We start from the raw sequence: 15,247 nt of genomic DNA, 5'->3' as shown, positions 1-15,247 counted from the left end.
CACTCGTGACGTGACGAGTTTGACCCGGCGGAAATTCTAGGCATATGCTATTTATTTTGCGAAACGAGTTTGACCCGGCTGTAATTCTAGGCAGGCGAATACTATATTCCCGGCGGCAATTCAAGGAAATACGGTATGTATGTTTTTTTCCTTCTTTATTATGCATTTTCGGCAGGTGCGACTTATACTCCGAAAAATTCGGTAGTTGTGATTTCCCTCTCTGCATGAAAGTTTAAAAGTAGCATATATTAATGCAGTATGAACAGGAATGTTTTAATGTAGACACATAGAATCATCATACTGCTGTGATTATATGCATCAAGTGTTCATTCAAGGCTAAGGTCAAATATGGAGATATATATCGTGTATCGTGACATGGCCTAAAAATATCCAGATATTAATAAAAGGTCATACCGCCCAGCCCTAGTCTGAAGTCCGACCTTTACCTTTGCGATTCGGGACCAACATTTTTATTGGCCCTCAGCATATTCTAAACATAAAAGTAAACATGGCCTGACATCAGAAAAATGGCCAACTATTACTTTGTTACCCATAGTTTTTTTCTTTAATTATGTTTAAATACATAACACATGTTTACCTGCACTAAATTGATTGAATAAACAAAAAGTCAGGCCCAAACAATCAGGCATTATCTTGCTGCTCTTTTTTTATGCTTTACTCACTTTAAGGATGGAGTTATCCTGGCGAGTATTTTTGGTATCGTAACCTTCCAGTAGACATCTTCGTGTTGTACTGCCTGAGCCGGCAAACTCCGATAAATTCAGATTTGCAAAACCGAGCTGCAGGGAAAAACAATGACACAGATGTTATTCTTTCGGGGAGGTCTGATTATGAAATGGACAAGTCAAAACAAAGGCCGTGACAAAAACACTTCATGTGTAGCATTCATGCGAAGTAAGGACTCATGTCTTTATGATATACCAGTGTTTCCCATAAACTGCCAAGATACCTGTGGTGGTGGGGGCGTGGCTATGGGCGTGGTCACCATGACATCATCGAGTAATTTGCATAATACAATTATATGATTTTCTCTAAAAAGGCTCAAAAAATGTATACTTACTAATTAATAATAACAGTTTTGTTTTAAACGTCCATCCATCCATTTTACAATATAATTACAACACTTTATGTACATATTTATATACAAATTTGAACAATAAGTTATTCACTGAAATATATTTATTAATTGTGGCTCTTACAAAAATTGTATCTTATAAAATATAAAAGCTAAAATGTCTCTTAAAGCTCTGCCCCTTTAATTAGTGCATACTAAATAATTTAACTTTAGCCTACTACTACAACCATATTATTTACCAGCAACATAAAGTGAAACAGAGGCAGAGGTGTCCTGCCACAGTCAGTAACAAATAAACAGAAAACAGTAGTGGTCAAATACAAATAAGGCAACAAGAGAAGTATCCTACACTTCTCTTTTGTAAAGTAAATCTGAACAGCCTATATGGGCATCTACATCAACTATATGATTTGCCTGAGAAGCTGGACAGGACAAAAAAAATTTTTTTTATTTTATTTGTAGCGGACGTAATTCTTTCGTGGCGGGCCGCAACAAATAAATGAATGTGTGGGAAACACTGTATACTTTGTGTTAAATTGGCTAATTGCCACAAAGTCTATACCAGGTGTGTCCAAACTTTTTCCACTGAGGGCCGCACACTGAAAATTCAAAGCAAGCGGGGTCCATTTTGGTATTTTTTATTTTAAAAACCAATACAATATATGTATAAAAAAATATACATTTAGGCTTCCACTCAGGCTTGATCCCGGGGACCCCAAAGGGTTTTGGTCCAAAAAATATGTCATTATTCAGTATTATTATTTGTGTTATTATTCAAGTTTTTAAATCTCTAGATAAACATTAGGTCTATCTGTTAATATAACATTTTTTAAAGATTTAAATTATATGCTCTTTTTGTCAAAGAAAACCCAAAATATGCAATATTTTCACCCAATAAAATTTTTAAGTGGGATATTTGAGATTATATAATTGGAGCCTTAAAAAGGTAAATAACTCATAACACCATTGATTTTAATTCATTATTATTTTTTGAGCAATGACACTTAAAAACTAATCACACTAAAACTGTAGGGGATCCAAAAGGGTCCTACTCATTAAAGTGTTAAAAAATAAATTATATATATATATTTTTTTTACTGTTTACTTTTAACACAATAATCTCGAGATCAACTTCAGATCTATCTGTCGATAATAAGTTTTATTGTTGTTTATGTTTTTTGTTTGTCCGTTTTAGGCCCTTCTTTAAAAAAAAACAGCTCGTTTTTTTACATGGCAAACATTTTCCCCAAAAAATATCTCAAAATATTTAATGTGACGTAATTGGAGCTTTGAATAGGTCAATAATTCATAATGACATTGATTTTGATTCATTATTATTTTTTAAAGAAAGAAACAGCCTACATGGCAGCTTTGTGTGATTAGAGTAAACATTGCTACATTTTCTTGTTACATTTCACCTGTTTGCTCTTTAAATACCACTTTTAATGTTTTTTATTTTTTTCAATCGTATTTTTAAAATGTGCCGTGGGGCCGTTAAAATGACCTGCGGGCCGCAAATGGCCCCCAGGCCGCACTTTGGACACCCCTGGTCTATACTGTACTGTCGGGGTGCTATGAATCGACAATAAAATTTGTCGCAGACAAATCCATTTGTCGATAATAGTCCGTGTGTAAAAAAAAAAATTGATTAAACTAACATTTAAGGCAAAATCTGCCATTTTAAACACAATAACATCACAAAATTGTATTTTATTTTTTAGGAAGCTAGACAGTGTTGGTTTGTTTTTTATTGCTGCTATTTTGACTGCCCTTTCCTTTACATACAAATTGATACTTTGTTTTTTATTGAAACTTTGTCTATTTTAAAATAGACAAAATTTTAATAGAGCACACACTGCAAAAACTGAAATCTAAGTAAGATGAAATACCTCGAATAAGGGTGATATTTGCTTATTTTCTGTCTGATAAGATAATTCTTCTCATTAAGCAGATTTTATTATAGAGTGTTTTACTTGTTTTAAGTGTTTTGGTCCTAAATGATCTCAGTAAGATATTACAGCTTGTTGCTGAGATTTGATGAGCTATATTGAGTAAAACATGCTTGAAACTAGAATATCAACTGTTGCAAAGCTGTGTCATCAACACTCACAAGTATAAAACTACTTGTTTAAAGTAATCATTTCTTACTTCAAGTATGTCAAAAAAAACAATCATGACTTTGACACAATTGTGTCTCATAATTAAAACAGATGACAGCCAAATGGACTTTGATGTTTTATTTTCAATGAAACAATAGAAAATACGTACTCATATAGTAGTACAGTTGTTATTAGTGAGAATATACTTATTTTAAGGTATTTTTGGGTTCATTGAGGTTAGCTAATTTTACTTGTTTTGGAAAGTCTTGACAAGCCAAATTTTTTTGTTCTATTGGCAGATACTTTTGCTTAGTTCAAATAAAATAACCCACTTTTTTTTTTTTTCTTCTTGTTTTTGAACACTGACTTTTTGCAGTGCAGTTACAGTATAAATACAATGAAGTAGTCAACGTAATTGATAGGTAGTCCATGCCTAAAGAAGCCTAAATGTGCATTTAAAAGGCAATGGCTAAAGTAGAGCCACTGAACATGTGTAGGCTTCATAATCTGATTAGTCGACTAATCGTTAAGATAGTCAATGATTAGTCGACTTTCGAAATAGTCGTTATGTGCCGCACTACTGTACAGTATATACATTAGAATAATAAAGAAAAATTACTCCATAAGTGTTCACACACACTTATAAAAGGAGAAGTTTGTGTTCAGAATTCAACAAGCATATCTAATTCAAATGAATTCTAAAACATAAACAGGTACATGTTATGGTTTTGTTGTCTGTTAGTAGTTATTCCAAAGGGTGTGTTTGGTGCAAAAACAACAACGTGCATCAACATACCATACCCACATAGGAAGCATCATGCTTTCCCCAGCTTTTGCAAACGTTGGTTGTATTATGAAGAGTTTAAAAACAGTGAATTCAGCCAGAAAATCCTCTAGACCGGGGGTCGGCAACCCGCGGCTCTAGAGCCGCATGTGGCTCTTTAGCGCCGCCCTAGTGGCTCTCTGGAGATTTTTCAAAAATGTATGAAGAATGGAAAAAGATGAGGGGGAAAAAAAATGTATTTTTTTGTTTTAGTATGGTTTCTGTAGGAGGACAAACATGACACAAACCTCCCTAATTGTTATAAATCACACCGTTTATATTAAACATGCTTCACTGATTCGAGTATTTGGCGAGCGCCCTTTTGTCCTACTAATTTTGGCGGTCCCTGAACTCACCGTATAGTTTGTTTACATGTATAACTTTCTCAGACTTTCTAGGACGTGTTTTATGCCACTTCTTTTTCCGTCTCATTTTGTCCACCACACTTTTAACGTTGTGCACAAAGGTGAGTTTTGTTGATGTTATTGACTTGTGTGGAGTGCTAATCAGACATATTTGGTCACTGCATGACTGCAAGCTAATCGATGCTAACATGCTATTTAGGCTAGCGATATGTACATATTGCATCATTATGCCTAATTTGTAGCTATATTTGAGCTCATTTAGTTTCCTTTAAGTCATCTTAATTAAATGTATATCTCATGACACATGTAATATGGCTTTTAATTTTTTGCGGCTCCAGACAGATTTGTTTTTGTATTTGTGGTCCAATATGGCTCTTTCAACATTTTGGGTTGCCGACCCCTGCTCTAGACTGTTGTTTAACAGCAGAAGACAGGGTGGAGTTTTAACTTTTAACTAAGGGTGTAACGGTACACAAAAATGTCGGTTCGGTACGTACCTCGGTTTAGAGGTCACGGTTCGGTTCATTTTCGGTACAGTAAGAAAACAACAAAATATACATTTTCTGGTTATTTATTTACCAACATTTGTGAACAATGGCTTTATTATTTTAACATTGCTTCAAAATAGCTGTGTGTGTGTGATGGATGTGAGCCACCACTAGGCTGATCAGTGCAACAGCAGGCAGTCATGAATGCTAAGCATAACAATAACATACATATACACACAGGGTCCATTGCCAGGGTTAATGCAGTCAGCATATATCAAATAAAAACTAAATAAGATAAGGCTCAGAATTGGTTTCTTAACAAAACCTTTCTACATATAAAGTGCAACATTTCCATTTATAAAGTGCAACATTAAACTGCTTCAAGTTGTTGCTCAGATTAAATAAAATGACAAAACTTTTCTTCTACATACAAAAAGTGCAACATTAAACCGTTTCAAGTCAACTCAGCCTCAGATTAACTTTTCTTTCCCCCCCCCCAGCCTTTAACCCTGGTGACTTTCACTCAATCTTCATGTTTTTTGCCAGAAAAATCAGTTTAAACCTCAACTAAAGCCAGAAATCTTGGGGTTATTTTAGATTCTGATTCACATTTCGACAGTCACATCAAATCAGTAACAAAATCGGCCTACTATCACCTCAAAAATGTAACAAGACTTAGAGGGCTCATGTCAGCTCATGACTTAGAAAAATGTGCACATGCCTTTATTACCAGTAGGCTAGACTATTGTAATGGTCTCCTTGCAGGTCTGCCCAAAAAAACTGTCAGGCAGCTACAGCTTGTTCAGAACGCTGCTGCTAGAGTTCTAACAAAGACCAAAAAATGTGAGCACATTACACCAATTCTTAAATCCTTACATTGGCTCCCTGTACATCAGAGAATTGATTTCAAAATCCTCCTGCTCACATATAAATCACTACATGGTCTAGGGCCAAAGTATATGACCAGTGCTTCCCTCACATTCATTTATTTGTGGCGGCCCGCCACGAAAGAATTACGTCCGCCACAAATATATCTATATATCTATATATATATCTATATATATATCTATATGTATATCTATATATATATATATCTATATATATATAGATATATATGTAGATATATATATATTTTTTTTTTTATTTTTTATTTTTGTCCTGTCCAGCTTCTCAGGCAAATCATATAGTTGATGTAGATGCCCATATAGGCTGTTCAGATTTACTTTACAAAAGAGAAGTGTAGGATACTTCTCTTGTTGCCTTATTTGTATTTGACCACTACTGTTTTCTGTTTATTTGTTACTGACTGTGGCAGGACACCTCTGCCTCTGTTTCACTTTATGTTGCTGGTAAATAATATGGTTGTAGTAGTAGGCTAAAGTTAAATTATTTAGTATGCACTAATTAAAGGGGCAGAGCTTTAAGAGACATTTTAGCTTTTATATTTTATAAGATATATTTTTTGTAAGAACCACAATTAATAAATATATTTCAGTGAATAACTTACTGTTCAAATCTGTATATAAATATGCACATAAAGTGTTGTAATTATATTGTAAAATGGATGGATGGATGGATGGACGTTTAAAACAAAACTGTTATTATTAATTAGTAAGTATACATTTTTTGAGCCTTTTTAGAGAAAATCAAATCATTGTAGTAAATTATGCAAATTACTCGATGATGTCATGGTGACCACGCCCATAGCCACGCCCCACCGCCAGAGGTATCTTGGCAGTTTATGGGAAACACTGTATTTCCTGTAAAGATGGCCCTACATCTGGTATAAGTCACTCTGGTAGAATAAAAAGGATGTGTGCATTTACCTTAGCGTATGCCTTCCCCCCCTTCAGTTCCTAAAAAGAGAGGCAAACAATGTCATCTGTGAATGCGGGGGTTACAAAAAGTCTTGACACTTTCAGCATGATGAAGTAGGACAAAACACATCAATCCTGGACCACACTACGGACATGTGATGGTCAAATATCTCTGAACATCGCTGGTTTGTGCTGTGACACAATTGCCTTTGATAAATGTCTTTAAATTCATGATGGTAATGTCATATTTAAAAGAAATTGATAACTTCAAGTGTTTGAAGCTTCCTTTAAAAAGGTTAGACAATGTAGCTTCACTTGTTATTGAGTCAGTCAAACTTAAAGGCCTACTGAAAGCCACTACTAGCGACCACGCAGTCTGATAGTTTATATATCAATGATGAAATCTTAACATTGCAACACATGCCAATACGGCCGGGTTAACTTATAAAGTGACATTTTAAATTTCCCGGGAAACTTCCGGCTGAAAACGTCTATGTATGATGACGTTTGTGCGTGACGTCAAGGGTTGAAGCGGAAGTATTGGCACCATTGTATCCCAATACAAAAAGCTCTGTTTTCATCGCAAAATTCCACAGTATTCTGGACATCTGTGTTGGTGAATCTTTTGCAATTTGTTCAATTAACAATGGAGACTGCAAAGAAGAAAGCTGTAGGTGGGATCGGTGTATTAGCGGCTGGCTGCAGCAACACAACCAGGAGGACTTTGAGTTGGATAGCAGACACGCTACGGTGAGTACGCAGCTTTCTTCCAAACATTTGATCGCTTGCCCGTACGTGCGTGGCGCTATGTGCATGTCACGTACGTAACTTTGGGGAAATATATGTTTCTTGCCGACTCTGATGACGGCCGGGGTGTCGTTGAAAGCTACAACGCCCGCCGCCGCGCAGCTGTCCTCACCTTGACTTCCTCCGTCTCCGGGCCGCCGACCGCACCAATCATCGTGGTGAAGTCCTTCGTTGCGCCGTCGATCGCTGGAACGCAGGTGAGCACGGGTCGTGATGAGCAGATGAGAGCTGGCGTAGGTGGAGAGCTAATGTTTTTAGCATAGCTCTGTCAAGGTCCCGTAGCTAAGTTAGCTTCAATGGCGTCGTTAGCAACAGCATTGCTAGGCTTTGCCAGGCGGTACAGTATTAACCGTGTAGTTACATGTCCATGGTTTAATAGTATTGTTGATCTTCTCTCTATCCTTCCAGTCAGGGGTTTATTTCTTTTGTTTCTATCTGCAGTTAAGCCCGATGCTATCACGTTAGCTCCGTAGCTAAAGTGCTTCGCCGATGTATTGTCGTGGAGATAAAAGTCACTGTGAATGTCCATTTCGCGTTCTCGACTCTCATTTTCAAGAGGATATAGTATCCCAGGTGGTTTAAAATACAAATCCGTGATCCACAATAGAAAAATCAATCAATGCAAAAAAAGGAGAGAGTGTGGAATCCAATGAGCCAGCTTGTACCTAAGTTACGGTCAGAGCGAAAAAAGATACGTCCTGCACTGCACTCTAATCATTCACTCTCACATTCCTCATCCAGAAATCTTTCATTCTGGTTCAAATTAATGGGGAAATCGTCGCTTTCTCGGTCCGAATCGCTCTCGCTGCTGGTGTAAATAATGGGGAAATGTGAGGAGCCCTTCAACCTGCGACGTCACGCTACTTCCGGTATAGGCAAGGCTTTTTTTTATCAGCGACCAAAAGTTGCAAACTTTAGCGTCGATGTTCTCTACTAAATCCTTTCAGCAAAAATATGGCAATATCGCGAAATGATCAAGTATGACCCTTAATGGATCTGCTATTCCCGTTTAAATAAAAAAAATTCATTTCAGTAGGCCTTTAAGTTGCACTGTAAGCATGGGGATTTTATTATTATTATTTTTTCCAAATATTTGGCTTGATTGTATTCATCTGCACACTCAGTTTCATGCTACTCTTGAGAATCAGCACTGAAATGGAACAAATGTGCCAAATAAGGCAGTGATGAATCATTTCCAGATTGCAATGTGTTTTAGATAGAAACATAACTTCTGTTTGTTTACATCACAGGACAACATGGAAACTTGAAGCCCGCATAGCTAATCCCAGCTCAACCAGTCAGCCACATAGCAATAAAGGAAACTGTCTGCTACCAATGAAAGATGTGCATTCCACAACATTACTGTGAGTTTTACAGAGCAATTGTTTTTACAAACATCTTTCTCATTGGTTGAGTGTGTTGAATTTCTGTGTGAAAGCCACAATAATAGTTGCCATAATGTGCATGTTGTTATTCTTTCAACCATAAACCAGTTACGATTGCTAATTGCAACCAAGTAGTGGACTCACTTTTTAATCAACTTAACTGAAAAATGATTGATTATGACCTCCATCCATTACCAAACCATTAGCATTACAGTCTTGTTGTCTCTATTGTAACCTGGTTTAATGACAATATCATTTATATTATGGACTTGGAGAAGGCATTGGACCGTGTCCCCCGGGAAGTCCTGTGGGGAGTGCTCAGAGAGTATGGGGTATCGGACTGTCTGATTGTGGCGGTCCGCTCCCTGTATGATCAGTGTCAGAGCTTGGTCCGCATTGCCGGCAGTAAGTCGGACACGTTTCCAGTGAGGGTTGGACTCCGCCAAGGCTGCCCTTTGTCACCCATTCTGTTCTGAACTTTTATGGACAGAATTTCTAGGCGCAGTCAGGGCGTTGAGGGGATCCGGTTTGGTGGCTGCAGGATTAGGTCTCTGCTTTTTGCAGATGATGTGGTCCTGATGGCTTCATCTGGCCAGGATCTTCAGCTCTCACTGGATCGGTTCGCAGCCGAGTGGGAAGCGACTGGGATGAAAATCGGCACCTCCAAGTCCGAGTCCATGGTTCTCGCCCGGAAAAGGGTGGAGTGCCATCTCCAAGTTGGGGAGGAGACCCTGCCCCAAGTGGAGGAGTTCAAGTACCTCAGAGTCTTGTTCACGAGTGAGGGAAGAGTGGATGGTGAGATCGACAGGCGGATCGGTGCGGCGTCTTCAGTAATGCGGACGCTGTATCGATCCGTTGTGGTGAAGAAGGAGCTGAGCCGGAAGGCAAAGCTCTCAATTTACCGGTTGAGCTACGTTCCCATCCTCACCTATGGTCATGAGCTTTGGGTTATGACCCAAAGGACAAGATCACGGGTACAAGCGGCCGAAATGAGTTTCCTCCGCCGGGTGGCGGGGCTCTCCCTTAGAGATAGGGTGAGAAGCTCTGTCATCCGGGAGGAGCTCAAAGTAAAGCCGCTGTTCCTCCACATGGAGAGGAGCCAGATGAGGTGGTCCGGGCATCTGCTCAGGATGCCACCCGAACGCCTCCCTAGGGAGGTGTTTAGGGCACGTCCGACCGGCAGGAGGCCACGGGGAAGACCCAGGACACGTTGGGAAGACTATGTCTCCCGGCTAGCCTGGGAACACCTCGGGATCCCTTGGGAGGAGCTGAACAAAGTGGCTGGGGAGAGGGAAGTCTGGGCTTCCCTGCTTAGGCTGCTGCCCCCGCGACCCAACCTCGGATAAGCGGAGGATGGATGGATGGATAATTTGAAGTACAGCATAATCAAATTGCTAACAAACATCAGCCAATAAAATAGACGTATACGAGCACAGGGGTCAGGATAATAATAATAATGTACCTTTCTGACTGAAACACGACACACACAGGGATCCAATACGCCAGTTCCTGCATTGGCGCTCATCTTACAGGGGAAAGAGAACCTCTTCCTCCAACGAACACAGTTGGCCTGGACTGGTTCCCTGTTTGGCGAAACCACAAAGATGAAAATCATTGAGTGTGCGCTATTTGAATACAATTACCGTAATTTCCGGACTATAAGCCGCTACTTTTTCCCCTCGTTCTGGTCCCTGAGGCTTATACAAGGGTGCGGCTTATATACGGCCTGTTCTTCTCCGACACCGACGAAGAGGATTTCGGTGGTTTTAGTACGCAGGAGGAAGACGATGACACAATGATTAAAGACTGACTTTTCATATACCGGTAGGCTGGTTATTTTGATAACGTACAGGCGAGCACTTTGTATTACTTTGCACCGTTGTATTATTTGTACTCTGCACGAATGCTGTTCGCCATGTCAAAGATGTGAAAGTTTGATTGAATGATTGAAAGATTTATTGTTAATAAATGGGACGCTTTGCGTTCCCAAACAGTCATCTCTGTCCCGACAATCCCCTCCGTGGTAGCAGGAACCCCTATATACTACGCTAATTACACATCAAAACCCTGCGGCTTATAGTCGGGTGCGGCTTATATATGGAGCAATCTGTATTTTCCCCTAAATTTAGCTGGTGCGGCTTATAGTCCGGAAATTACGGTATATTTGCATACTACATATTATATGCTAAAACTGTTTTACTCGCAGTGCCGACGAAACACTGAAGTTTTGGATTCGCAATAATACTGGGTTGGTTTGATAGGACCAAAGACAGAATGATGCATATGGGGAAACTAAAACAGAGCACAACCTCTGCTAATGCTTATGTGAAATAGACCATTTACAAAGAGCAGAGGGAGGAAAAATAAAGAACATACAGTGATAACACATGGTAGTATACATGAAAGCAAAGAACAAAAAAAGGTGTCAGTGACAAAATAAAATGGGTATGAACAAGAACTAAGTTTAAAAATAAGATAATTCTGAAATCGACCAACGTATCGAATTAAGATTAAAGATTAAAGTACCAATGATTGTCACACACACACTAGATGTGGTGAAATGTGTCCTCTGCATTTGTCCCATCCCCTTGGGGAGCAGTGGGCAGCAGCGGCGCCGCGCCCGGGAATCATTTTGGTGATTTAACCCCCAACTCCAACCCTTTGTTGCTGAGTGCCAAGCAGGGAGGTTATGGGTCCCATTTTTATAGTCTTTGGTATGACTCGGCTGGGATTTGAACTCCAACCTACCGATCTCAGTGTACTCTCTGTGCGATATAGAAAATGACTATATGGTGATATTGGAGTATACGTTCTCACGCAGTTGCTTTTAGCTGCGGGCATTACACTACAGCAGTGGTTATTAACCTGGGTTCGATGGAACCCTAGGGGTTCGGTGAGTCGGCCTCAGGGGTTCGGCGGAGCCTCCGGCACGGAGGTAAAGACACATCCGACTTATCGTGTAAATAAAAACTTCTCCCTACCGGCGTATTATGGATACCCCCAAACATTGTTCCCTCTAATTGTCCATCTGCAGGTTGTTTGATTGATCGATTGAAACTTTTACTAGCAGATTGCAAGGGAAGAGAATACATTATATGAACAGTACAGTTTACACCAGGGGTCCCCAAACTTTTTGACTCGGGGGCCGCACTGGGTTAAAAAATTTGGCCGGGGGCCGGGCTATATATATATATATATATATATATATATACTGTAAAAAAAATCCTATTTTTATGGTTAATTTACTCTAAATTTCTACTGTAATTCATCTTTTTTTTTTAAAATAGTTTATAAAACTGTAGAATTGAAGACATTATCTGTAAATAAACAATCCGCCTGTTGTTTTAAGTAATATGCCAGTAATGACAAACTATGTACATTTCTTTTTTTTTTTACATAAAAATACCAAATTAATTATGCATAGCATTTTCTGTTTTCTTAAATGACTTTCAAATTCATGTAATATTACGATATTTTTCCCGTAAAACGTTTCATGAAAATTTCTGTAATTATGTTTTTGATCATTATTTGGTTTACAATGTTTTACTTTGATTTTATGGTTTTTCGTTTGGCAGCCGTAGATGACCGTTTTTTTTACAGATTTTTTTTTTTTTTACAGTGTATACATTGTCTTTATATTCCAGCGAGTTCATCCGTTTTGTCATTTAACATCAATTAACATTGATGTTCATCAACATTTAACATTGTCATGTTATCGATGGGAAAATTCATTTTTAGACAATATGATTTGCCTGAGCGGCTAGGAGACACCCAGAGTAACAAGCGGTATAAAATGGATTAGAAAGGAAAGATAAAATAAAAAATAATAATAATTTTAAAAAATTAAAACACTTTTTTTTTTATTTGGGACTTCCCGTAGGCCGGATTTTGGATGCTGGGGGGCCGGATCCGGCCCGCGGGCCGTAGTTTGGGGACCCCTGGTTTACACAGTACAGTACATATTCCGTACAATTGACCACTAAATGGTAACACCCGAATAAGTTTTTTCAACTTGTTTAAGTTAATCAATTCATGGTAATGTGTGTAAGGCGTGTAATTTGTTGTGAGTTCATGCACTGTGTTGGTTTTGTTCTTTGAACAAGGTGATGTTCATGCACGGTTCATTTTGTGCACCAGTAAAAAAACAAATTACTTTTTCTTGAATTTAAAAAAACCACAACATTTTATTGTTCACTAAAGAAGGGTTCGGTGTATGCGCATATGAAACTGGTGGGGTTCGCTACCTCCAACAAGGTTAAGAACCACTGCACTACAGGCTCTTCTCACTCTTTCTTGTCTCTCCTTCCCACAGAGACGTAAAACAAGCGCACCTTCTTACATACGTCACATACGTATACGCCCTCGCGGAGCAGAGAGGTAGCGGCATGAGTAACGTTAGCTGTGGTGCGAGTGGTAATACGAGAGAAAGAAGGTGCGAATCTGGTAACAAATGAAGGAAGAATTAATTCCCAAGAAAAACAGCAGGGGGTCCATCGTCTGGCGGTGGTTTGGCTTCAAGCGGAAAGATGTTGAACAGACATCAGTAATATGTCAAGTATGCGGCAAAAGCGTTGCTACTAAAAGTAGCAGCACTGCTAATTTGTAGCATCATTTGAAAAGTCGCCTGCTAGAGAATGAAGAGTGCTTGAAACTCCGCATGTCAACATCTCCGGCTGGTGCCACACCCACAAAATTTCCACATCGATAACGTTCGCAGGAACCTACCACATAGTGAAGGACATACACTATTTGATTTCCTATTATGCAGCTCATTTTTATTTGACACTTATTGAAATATCTTGTGTGACATCATGCACAAAAGTGCACTAATAGCTTGTTTTAAAATGTCTCTGACAATCTTGCACTTTCAGTTTTGAAATGACATGAATGTTTGTGCCACTGCTTAATAACTGTTTTATAAATACACTTTTGGTCAATTGACTTCCCGTATTTTTCAGACTATACGTCGCAGTTTTTTTCATAGTTTGGCCGGGGGGTGCGACTTATACTCAGGAGCGACTTATGTGTGAAATTATTAACACATTAGTGTAAAATATCAAATAATATTATTTAGCTCATTCACGTAAGAGACTAGACCAGGGGTCGGCAACCCAAAATGTTGAAAGAGCCATATTGGACCAAAAATACAAAAACAAATCTGTCTGGAGCCGCAAAAAATTAAAAGCCATATTACATACAGATAGTGTGTCATGAGATATAAATTGAATTAAGATGACTTAAAGGAAACTAAATGACCTCAAATATAGCTACAAATGAGGCATAATGATGCAATATGTACATGTAGCTAGCCTAAATAGCATGTTAGCATCGATTAGCTTGCAGTCATGCACTGACCAAATATGTCTGACTAGCACTCCACACAAGTCAATAACATCAACAAAACTCACCTTTGTGCCTTCACGCACAACGTTAAAAGTTTGGTGGACAGAATGAGACAGAAAAAGAAGTGGCATAAAACACGTCCTAGAAAGTCGGAGAAAGTTATACTTGTAAAAAAAACTACGGTGAGTTCAAGGACCGCCAAAATTAGTAGGACAAAACGGCGCTCGCCAAATACTCGAATCAGTGAAGCATGTTTAATATAAACTGTGATTTATAACAATTAGGGAGGTTTGCGTCATGTTTGTCCTCCTACGGAAACCATATTAAAACAAAAACTTTTTTTTTTTCCTCATCTTTTTCCATTTTTCATACATTTTTAAAAAAGCTCCTGAAAGCCACTAGGGCGGCGCTAAAGAGCCGCATGCGGCTCTAGAGCCGCGGGTTGCCGACTCCTGGACTAGACGTATAAGATTTCATGGGATTTAGCGATTAGGAGTGACAGATTGTTTGGTAAACGTATAGCATGTTCTATATGTTATAGTTATTTGAATGACTCTTACCATAATATGTTGCGTTAACATACCAGGCACGTTCTCAGTCGGTTATTTATGCCTCATATAACGTACACTTATTCAGCCTGTTGTTTTGATAAGTCATCTTAGTGACATCATGCACAAAAGTGCAGTCATAGCTTGTTTCAAAATGTCTCTGACAATCTTGCACTTTCAGTTTTGAAATGACATGAATGTTTGCGCCACTGCTTAATAACTGTTTAATAAATACACTTTTGCTAAATTAACTTAGTTGTCATTTCCCTCTCTGCATGAAAGTTTAAAAGTAGCATATATTAATGCAGTATGAAGAAGAATGTTTTAATGTAGACACATAGAATCATCATACTGCTGTGATTGTATGCATCAAGTGTTCATTCAAGGCTAAGGCAAGATATCCAGATATATATCGTGTATCGTGACATGGCCTAAAAATATGGAGATATTAATAAAAGGCCATACAAGACCTAATT

At 38.6% G+C, this 15,247-nt stretch overlaps 2 protein-coding genes across 3 annotated transcripts in view; one reads left to right on the top strand and one right to left on the bottom strand.

Annotated features, from left to right (window-relative positions):
• The window catches only part of henmt1 (HEN methyltransferase 1), an 84,972-nt gene extending 76,118 nt beyond the window's left edge, over positions 1–8,854 (top strand). Inside the window, exon 10 of the mRNA XM_062028578.1 lies at positions 8,746–8,854. The gene's annotated coding sequence lies outside the window, so the exon portion shown is untranslated. The remainder of the gene's footprint in view (positions 1–8,745) is intronic.
• LOC133635401 (EEIG family member 2-like) overlaps positions 1–15,247 on the bottom strand; it is an 86,670-nt gene that overhangs the window by 56,315 nt on the left and 15,108 nt on the right. For both annotated transcript variants that reach the window (XM_062028571.1, XM_062028572.1), the window contains exons 2-4: positions 10,343–10,463; positions 6,698–6,727; positions 684–800 (exon numbers count right to left, since the gene is read on the bottom strand). In XM_062028571.1, coding sequence (XP_061884555.1) covers positions 684–800; positions 6,698–6,727; positions 10,343–10,463 — 268 coding nt within the window. The remainder of the gene's footprint in view (positions 1–683; positions 801–6,697; positions 6,728–10,342; positions 10,464–15,247) is intronic.

Source organism: Entelurus aequoreus, linkage group LG19, assembly GCF_033978785.1.
Source record: "Entelurus aequoreus isolate RoL-2023_Sb linkage group LG19, RoL_Eaeq_v1.1, whole genome shotgun sequence".
Lineage (NCBI taxonomy): Eukaryota > Metazoa > Chordata > Actinopteri > Syngnathiformes > Syngnathidae > Entelurus > Entelurus aequoreus.
This window is presented reverse-complemented; position numbering and strand designations above follow the sequence as displayed.